This window comes from Macadamia integrifolia, chromosome 13, assembly GCF_013358625.1.
Source record: "Macadamia integrifolia cultivar HAES 741 chromosome 13, SCU_Mint_v3, whole genome shotgun sequence".
NCBI classification, from domain to species: Eukaryota; Viridiplantae; Streptophyta; class Magnoliopsida; order Proteales; family Proteaceae; genus Macadamia; species Macadamia integrifolia.
Window position 1 is genome coordinate 3617434 of NC_056569.1, and position 9953 is coordinate 3627386.

General features: G+C 36.5%; 1 protein-coding gene across 2 annotated transcripts; it reads right to left on the minus strand.

Annotated features, from left to right (window-relative positions):
- Positions 1–991: 991 nt before the first annotated feature.
- Positions 992–4000, minus strand: LOC122059484 ((-)-germacrene D synthase-like). Of its 2 annotated transcripts, XM_042622271.1 has the most exons (7): positions 3793–4000; positions 3381–3651; positions 2907–3279; positions 2546–2764; positions 2148–2286; positions 1656–1904; positions 992–1393 (listed from the first exon to the last, which is right to left on the minus strand). In XM_042622271.1, the coding sequence occupies exons 1-7, from the start codon at positions 3931–3933 to the stop codon at positions 1097–1099; spliced, it is 1689 nt and encodes a 562-aa protein (XP_042478205.1). In that variant the 5' UTR covers positions 3934–4000; the 3' UTR covers positions 992–1096. The 2 variants fall into 2 exon arrangements, with proteins under 2 accessions (XP_042478205.1, XP_042478206.1); XM_042622272.1 differs by lacking the exon at positions 1656–1904.
- Between the last annotated feature and the right edge of the window lie 5953 nt (positions 4001–9953).

Genomic DNA, 9953 nt, shown 5'->3' on the forward strand with positions numbered 1-9953 from the left:
TTAACATCTAGGGTTCGACTTTCTTGCTTCAATTGTTTATGTTGGCATAAATATCTATGGTGCCTTTCTCTCTCTTGATTTCTTCATACGGGAAAACAGCTGTAGTTAGGGAACTTGTTCTCTTTCGGGGAGTGTGCCTCTGCATTTGGGTGTGCAAAATGATCACCACACCCTCGTGATCGTGGTCAATCCTTATGCATGTGCTATATTGGCTGGGGCATTGGCACAGGTGCATGCTCTCAGATAGAGTTCATTTTCACCTGTGTTCGGGCTCCGCGCAGGTGAAGGCGAGTTCAGGTCATGAGGGCCAAATGGGCACCTCTACTGCAGCATCCACTTGGTCCACTTGGATGCCCGTGTATGTGCTCCTAACGTGGGCCAAACATCCTTACAACAAACCTCGTCCTGATTGAGTTCTTGCCTAGCTGCGTAGTGTAATAAACTAGCATCTCTCGGTCTATTTCTCCTCCTACAAAAATACAGATATATATGTCATTTCGTAGGAAGGGATTGGGCTGCGATAGGGGTGGGGTAGGGCTGAGCTTTTCAAAACCCTAACCCAACCTTGGATCCTTTTAGTTTAGCCTAGGCCAACCCTGGTTGGCCCTAATCAGGTCGGGCTAGATTGGGTTGGCCTTGTTATGCCAGCCAAGGCTGGAAATGGCTTTGATTGGAGCTAACCTTGGTAACCCTAGTACTTTTAAAAAATTATCTTTATCTCAAGTCAACTCACCCGTCTATTACATGAAAAAAGATATGCAAATCCCTTTGGCTCATGTCAAACATATATATTTAACCCATGTTTAAGCACACACATAATTATCACAAGTAGAGCTTATAGTAGAACCTAACTAGGGTTGGCCTGGGCTCAACCCGAGGCAAAGCCCTAGCCTTGGGACTGAAATCTCCAACCCTAGAAAGGTTTGGGCTCAGGGTGCATCCAAGCTCACAGGGACAAACTTGTACCCTTAAGAGAGGAGGAGAGTGGAAGTAGACAGACACTGAAGGCACTTTTTTACGTACGTTAAATTGATCATAATGGGACTCAATAGTGAGCATCTGTCGTTTACAAATACATATCCAATTAATGAGAAAATCATATTGGATCAATGAACAAGAAGGTGATGTACTCTTTCAGCACTTGAGCGGCATTACTGTATCCATCATCATGTTTATATATGACATCCATCATACGCGTAAAATTGACAATCTGCATCAGAAATGGCATTAATGGAACGGGACTCCTACTTGGTTTGATGCACTCTTCGTTTATATCTTTCCATGCCTTCTCCACTCTTCTATGAAGCTCATCACATGCCTCTTGCTCTGTCACTCTATGTTGTTTCATATAGCACTCAACACTTGAACAAACATCTCCTCTCGCTTGCTCTACCTTCATTCAAATATTAGAATTCAATGTTAGATTGTGGGTCGAAACAACCTCTCGAAATTCTCAGGGTAAACCGGCTGCATAATTCTCTCTCCCATACCTCGTACATGCAGGAACCTCATGCACCAGGTACACTTTAGATATATATATATATTTATGCATCATGCATCATTGATTTACTTATCGGTCAATACTAAACTAATATGGTATTAGTGAAATGGCTATGAACCCTAGATTTTAGGTAAATAATTTAGGTTTTATTTACCTTGTGGGATGCAATATCATCCATAAGCCGGCATATTAATGCCGAAGCCCTAATAAGTTTAGGATCATCAATGGCCCAGTCTAACGTCTCCTTTGTGACAATATCTCCCATGCAAACAAAGGATGTGACTATAAGCATAGGATAACCACAGGAGGTTAATGCAATTCCCATATACTCTTCAAACGTTGGAATGCATCCTTCATTAAACCATAAGGCTTCTATTAAGTATGATCTGACCTGCCTCTTCATCTGGAATAAAATCAAACAATTAAACATGATTTTAGGTTTTAACATTAATTGTTAAGAAAAGAAATGAATTCTAGTAGGATCTTTTTCTATGTGGGTTTGGTTCTTTGCCTATACAGTGTCAATCTGTAGCCATCTAAGAATGCCTGGACATTAATCCCATAGATTCAAATTTTTATTCTTTATATATCAATTCATTAGCAAAAAAAAGTTCAGAAAAAGAATAACACAGTATGGATGACGCACTGCCTCTATTGCATAATTAACTCGATAAGATTGTCCTTTCTTTATCAGATTTTGCTTGATCTCATTGTAAACATCTAGAAGTGCAGAATAAAGCACTTTCATGTATTCGGGAAGTTGCTCCATGCCGCTTATGTCCCACCTAAAAAATTGAACATTCCATTCAAACTATGAAGTTCACTTTAAATCAACAGAGTATAATTTTGTGTGTGTGTATATATATATATATATATATATTCTAAATAAATAAATCTAAAGGGAAAATAAGACTAAACTTATATTGAACACTTTCACTTGAGTTAAAGCATATATGTTTGGCCTGGATACTAGTCCTTAGATAAAAAACAAGAGAACATATATGGATATAGACAGCTAAACATACACAAGTATATGTCTCAAACCTGTCAATTGCATCTGTGAAGAGCTTAAGTTCTTCAAGTGTGCCATATACATCGTAGGTATCATCAATGATTGAAGTCATGGTTATAACTTTGGTTAAGATCATTCTAGCAAGAGAGTAATGTGTCTCAAAATAGACCCCCACTATCCAAAAATAACATTCCACGAGTCGGTCTCTAGCATAAGGGAGTTTAGTTGCGAAGTCTAAATCTTTCCACCATCTGCAATAGTATATATATGAACATGAGTAGTGTATATAAATAGTAACCCTATTATTTGTTACCGTTTCACCTAAAATCTTGAACTGTAAGGGAAAGACTGTGAAAAAAGAAAAAAGGTTACAATGACAAAAACTAAACCCACCTTGAGAGTTGGCTTAGCTCTTGCCGATGAATTAACTGCAGTGAATTGAAATCCAACTTAGCAAGCTTCAGCAGCGTCTCATTCTTTGTCTTAAATTCTTGATAAACAGTGATGTAATGCCTAGCTTCTAATCTTGGCATGCCCTTGTGGAGGGGTTGTTTCAATGCATGAATCACTTGTGTTGCAAGAGGAGGCTTTAAATCAGTAACTATAGATTTAAGTTGAGTGGTTGTGAAGGTCAAGGCTTCATCTAAAATGTCTTCTTCATGTACCTTGAGAAAAGTAGCTTCATACAAGCATAGCATGCCAGGCACATCTTTAATCAATTCCTCGTTGAAGCTGCCTTTGCTATCCTTGAACCTATTGAAAACATCTGCAATATCACCTCCCAACGGTGGAGGACACATGATAGTGAGATGGATGACCATAGAAATACCAACAAGGTAAAACAAGGATGAGAAATTAAGGACTTACTGCTGGAGACATTATACCCTTGTTGTCTCAGTAATCGAAACCATAAAGCAATGGTGTAAAGATGGCTGCAGCCGTCTAAACCATCAACAGGGAGGGCATCATGCATCTTCTCTAACAACTCCTCCATCTCTTCTTCAAAGTGGTATGCCACACCAAGCCGTTGTAACGAATCAATCAAGTTCAGTTTCTTTGATGGATCATTGGCATCAGCCATTAGGATCCTCCTTACTTCTTTCAGCTCTTCAACATGCTCAGGACAAGCTTCATATACCTGCAATAAATGGATTTTTTTTTTACACTAAGTACAAAGAAACACAATTTTGAATTATAATACATAGACCCCATTCTTTTGGTCCCCCCCCCCCCCCCTCTCATCCTCTCTCTCACTCTCTCTTTCTCAGTTGCAACTTACCATAGCAGGTGGAGCATATTTGAGGAATTGATCACCCCATATGCTAGGATGGTAATTCGCCGACCGACGAACGATATCTGTCTTTGAATTCTGAACCAAATATTGGTGGGCAACAGGAGCACAAGAAAGAAGGGAAGACATCTTCCAAAAGGCAGCTAGCTATGATACCTGTATTTGCTTGAACCAGAGCAATTGTGGGATACAAAGTACTTGTGTCATCTAATATTTATAAGATGGGGGAGGGCTCCCTCTGTGCCCACCTGCAGTTTCAGGCATTGGAAAGGGCTATTATTGAAACCAGTTTTAAGGGGGGAAAGGTACTACGGTAATAATTCTTTTTCTTGGTAAAAAGTTACAGTAGCCTGGGTGGGGAAGAGGGTGCCCCTTGGAATTTCTGTGCAAATCTTTTTTTCCCTTATATAAGACTCAGAATATATGACCTGGGTAATTAAAGGCTAGCATGCATAAGAAAAACGTGGGTTACACTCTTATTCAGTACTTACCCAACAAAAGCTGCTACACCTAGGGATATTTTACATCTATCTTTTTCACTTTGATGATTGTTTTTTGTATTTCTGTTTTTTGGTAAGGATTGTTTTTTGTATGTCAAGGGCTACTAATGTTGTCATGGATACCCTTTCGAAAAGGGTTTAATCGGTTTTAAATAAGACTGTTTAGCTCTATTCCGATCCATATTTATTTATGTCTACTGGTAGAAATAATCAAAATGCAATCTGTGATATCATTTTCACACCAAAATGACTATTCAGACCAAAATCAAACTGAATCAACCGATTGACACACCTACTCACAATGTTTTTCTGGACCAATGATGTATCATCCTATGGGCTTAGCCATAAATTGATACTAGTTGGTTAACATGACAACGGTTAAAACATGCATTGTTCTTTCTGCCAGCTAGTCACGCCATCTCTTTTTCACACATGGATATTACAATATTAATATACCACGTGGATTAAGGCAAGAGGATGGGTGGGCCCACCAATAATTTCTAATCCTCTGAATGTATGGTCGGATATGCTTGTATTTCATTATTTTACTAACAAGTTTGGATTCCAACAAAAAAAAAAAGGATCCTTGCAAAATTGGCTCCGACAAAAACTACTTGTTATCATCTCATGAGGATATTGTTTTTTCACCTCATCCAAAACTGTGGCTATCATTTCATGAGGATTTTTCTAAAGGAAAACGTTTTGTTTTGTTCATTAGGATTTCTATTTTAAAAAGATAGCACCACCAAAAATCAACTTGAGACATCATAGGAATTTTTAAAATTTCATTAAGCACAGGCAAGGGGAGGAAAGAGTTAAGAAGACTGCTATTCCTACGATCCACAATAATCAAGCTATTTACGTTGCAAAAGGAAAAAAGGTGGAATAATAAGAATCGCAAATTATTCAGGCTCTATTTGGTTTGATTTCTATTTGTATTTATTTAACTTATTTCTATTTTTATAAGTGTTTGGTATAATTTATAGTACTTATTTCTATTTATAATAAATTAGAATAAATCACAAATCACAAATTACTCTCAATATATTTGTTATATTGATTTTTACTACCATACATGAGCACGTGTGCTAAACTACTCAAAATCAATGGTAACTAGGTAACTTCAGTATGTTTTATATGTTTCCAATAAAAAAAAAAAAACCTCATATCCTATCATCTCTCTCGCTCGAAGCTCAAAGCTGAAGGTGAAAACTAAAACCTATTTTTCTATTATATAATCTATTTTATAAATAATAATCAAACAAATATTATTTGTGGTCCATAATTTATTATCACAAATAATTTCTAAAAAATAATTAATAAATACAAATATAAATAATAAAAAAGAGAGCCTAAGAGGAGAAGGATAATTAAGGGCCCGTTTGATAACGTTTCTGCCGTTTCTGTTTCAAGAAACGGCAGAAACATAAATTTCCGTTTCTAGAAATAAAAACAGAATTGAAGGTGTTTGATAAGTCATGTTTTTAGAAGTCGATGGTAACCAGTGAAAGAATTACCACAAGTCATTTCCAGAAATGGCGAAAGAAGTTCAACTTGTTTCGCCTGGGTCGTTTCTTGAACCATAAATAAGTAAAAAATTTTATTTCTATTTATTTCTAGAAACGAAAATTTATGTTTCTGTCGTTTTTTGAAACAGAAACGACAAAAACATTATCAAACGGACCCTAAGTATCATGGCTCATTTCATAAGTCATATAGAAAAATGCAAAGTTGGCACCGACAAAAATTACTTGTTATCAACACATGAGGATGTTATGTTTTTTTTCTTTTTTAAGGATGTCCTTATTGTCACATCAAAGGAAACTGTGGCTATCATTTCATGAATATTTTTGTGGACTAAAGTAGGAGGACAGATGGGCCCACCTAATAAGTTCTGATCCCTAAATGTATGGTCGGTGATGCTTTATCGAGTTTGGACAGTACAAATCAAAACAAAATGGGTGTCAAGAACTACTTGTTATCATTTCAAGAAGATATCGTTTTGCCACCTCAACCAAAACTGTGGCTATCATTTCATAAGGAATTTTCTTGAGGAAAACGTTTTGTTTTGTTTTGTTTTTTGTTTTTTTGTTTTTTATTTGTTTTTGTTTTTTTTGTTTGTTTGTTTGTTTTTTTTTTTTTGTTTTTTTTAATGAAGATGAAAGAAAACTGTCACCTAGACACACTAAATGCAAAAAGACTGTGCTGGCCCATGCTAAAGATGTTTGGGCTCATTTTCTCATTGGCATGCGCCTATGTCAAGGGGTAGAATTCTCTCGCCCATTAAATAAATAAAAAGATGAAAACAAAAAATATGGACATTCCTAAACTGAAACAAAATACTTGAGATCCACCTTCGACAAGGTTATATAAAAACATGAGTGATGGTTTGTTGAACAATTTACGCTCAGCATCCATTACTTTATAATTCAATAATGCCCATTTCAAGTAATTTTAAAAAACAAACCCAAGAACCGACCCACTACTTTTCCTTAAAAAGAAACCCATTTAACATTGAATATCAATATATAGGTTACTATAAGCCCATTGCATTTTTATTTAAGAAAATCCATTAGGGCATGGTAAAATCACACAAGAGGAGGATTTCCACTGATACAGACTAAGAAGAAATCAACTCAATAAATCATCTTACATAGTGAGAGAACCTAAGATCATATTAATCCACATCAACTCTCTTGTGGAAGTAATGTTGGATGAACCCCCATATGACTGATATGGGATCATAACATATCACTACGCTTCCAAATCCAACATCTATGGCGGCTCACTCTAGATCAGGTAACCCTTTCTAAGCAGTTCTCTCACTCTGCTCAGGGTTTCTACCTGGTGGCAAGTAACCTTTTTCTTATCGACTCTCATCTGGCACTAGGTCTACCAGACATGTAAACAACGACACGTCCACCTCCTCACACCACAATGTGGCTAGGTCTGCCAGACAATGAATAGAGGGTTTTGAGATATGGTCCATTGCCCCAGTTAGGTCTTACTAACTTTTCTAATATCAAGAAAAGTTTAGGGCGATGGGTAGGATCCATAAGTATTATGGATTTTCTTACCACAACCCCACCCCCACCCCACCCCTAGTTAACAAATTCGGATTCGGGAATTATTCGGATGGAGAATTATTCGGAATAACTCGGTTGATTAATTTACGAGTTTGGTTAAAAAGTGGTCAAAAAAGAAGGTAAAATAAAAATCGGATTCAGATTCGGATTCGAGAATTATTCGTTTAGGAAAATAAAAATCAGACAAAAAATTCGGATATTATTTTTGTTGTATCAATATCATGGCTTATTGGAGTAATTATGTATTTTAATATGTATTTTAATGGATGGGCTTCAATATGGACCTAAAATGGTCAGTACTGGACCCAGCCCATGCATGAGGTATGGACTTATGGTGATCTACTCTGTAACACGTTTTCTCCATATAGACACGTGGCTTATATTGCATGCGTCAGCTTTGAAGGTGTTAAATTCCCCAGTGCCCAAAGCAGCATGGCTTTGTTCCCATACAAAGTGATATCTACAAAAGAAAGAGAGAGAGAGAGAGGTGATGGAATTACTAGACTTCCTGATTAGATAGCTTTTAAGAAGAAGATCTTTCTATAGTCTACTCTGCTAATCTCTATTTGGGTTTGTATTTTGTGAGTTTTCCCTTTTTGATCGGCAAGTGATCGATGTCACCCCAAGCTGGTTTCGCCATAGCTATGACAAGGTTGCAGGTTTATTCAAGTGAGGGCTCAAAAAAGCTGAAAACTTTCCAATCTTGGAAGAACACCCTGTGTCACAACTCACAACTCACAAGAGCTTGCAGAATTAGCAGTAGAAGCCCATGATTTAGTTTAGCTACAAGAGAAGACGAAGGCCAAGTGGTTAAAGAAGGAGTTCAAGATCTACTGATGGAACCCAGACCATCCAAACAATAAACCCTACTTCGATCCTATTTTCTAGATCTCTCCACCTGTGGTCTCATGGTATTGGATGCGTTGCAAAAGATCAAAGCCGAAAAGGACTCCTCATTGACCTATCGGAGGTCTTGCAAGGAAGGCATATGCATCTATGTTCTCTCTCTTGTGAAGTCACTGGGTGCTACCGTGCTAGAGAAGGGTTTGAGACTGAGGCGGAAAATTGGGGAGAAAGAGACCAGAAATCCTATTTTGTTCGATGGTTCAAGCGGTTTTAATTTTTATTTTATTTTATTTTATTTTATTTTATTTTATTTTATTTTATTTTTTATTTTTTTTTTAAGATGGGTTTAAGTGAACCGAATAATTCGGTTATAAGTTGGTTCGTCCGACTTTTTCGCGTTTTTTAATCAAATTAGAAAAAATAACGAATTTTTTCGATTTCTATTTTTTATTCGGATTCGGTCAGAATTTTTCATAAAATTCGAAATTATTCTATTCGGCCGAATAATTCGTGAATAATTCGGCCGAATTGCTAACTAGGCCCCCACCCCTACCCCTAAAAAAGGGATTTTTTTTAATAGAAAAGAAAAGAATAACAAAGTATGGATGACTCATTGCTTCTCTTGCATAATTAACTCGATAAGATTGTCCTTCATTTCTTAGATTTTCCTCAATTTCATTATAAATATGTAGGAGTTCAGAAAAAATCACTTTCATGTATTTGGGAAGTCACTCCATGGCTCTTATGTCCCACCTGAAAAATTAAGCATTCTATTCAAACCATGAAGTTCACTTTAAATCAGCAAAGTAATTGTATATATAGATGATGAGCAGGAGAGGATTTCCAAAGTTGCCACCACATTTTCAAAATATTAAAAAAGAAAAAGTGAAGTCCACACTATTTTGAGAAAGCATGGGAAGAATCTGCAAAGGGATAGTGTGAGGATCTTTTCCCAAATATAAGATCTATAATAAAATAAATCCAAAAGGCAAAAAAGAAGGCTTTACTTATATTGAACTCTTTCACTTGATTTAACACAAACACAAATAGACAAGTATTAAAGACATATCTACAAGTAGCAAACCTCTCAATTGCATCCGTGAAGAGCTTGAGTTCCTTCAATGTGTCATATACATCATAGGTATCATCTAAGATTGAAGGCATAGCTATAACTTTGGTTAAGATCATTCTAGCGAGAGATAATGTGTCTCAATATATACCCCCACTATCCAAAAATAGAATTCCACGAGTGGGTCTCTAGCATAAGGGAGCTTAGTTGTAAAGTCTAATTCTTTCCACCATCTGTAATAAGTATATGTATGAACATGAGTGGCATAGATAAATAACATCCCTGTGATATCATACTCATTAGCGTTTCACTTAAAAATTCAAACTATTAAGGAAAGACAGTGTCTATGTAAAAAACAATAATATGCATTGTAAGATATTTGCATTTAAAAAAAAAAGAGATACAATGACCAAGAATAAACCCACCTTGAGAGTTGGCTTAGCTCCCACCGGTGAATTGACTGTAGTGAATTGAAATCCAACTTAGCAAGCTTCCGCAGAGTCTCATTCCTTGTTTCAACTTCTTAAAGCCTCTTCTTGCAACAAAAGTGATGCATGCATTAAAACAACCCCTCCACAAGGGCATGCCGAGATTAGAAAATAGGCATTACATCTCTGTTTATTAAGAAGTTGAGACAAGGAATAAGAC

What these genes read in the sequence shown, in the direction of transcription:
- LOC122059484 (XM_042622271.1), bottom strand. Translation starts at nt 3,933, where the DNA reads ATGTCTTCCCTTCTTTCTTGTGCTCCTGTTGCCCACCAATATTTGGTT. An exon ending in TTCACAGATGCAATTGACAG is followed by an intron (nt 2,287 to 2,545) that starts GTTTGAGACATA and finishes TCAATTTTTTAG; the next exon opens with GTGGGACATAAGCGGCATGG. An exon ending in TTAATTATGCAATAGAGGCA is followed by an intron (nt 1,905 to 2,147) that starts GTGCGTCATCCA and finishes ATTTTATTCCAG; the next exon opens with ATGAAGAGGCAGGTCAGATC.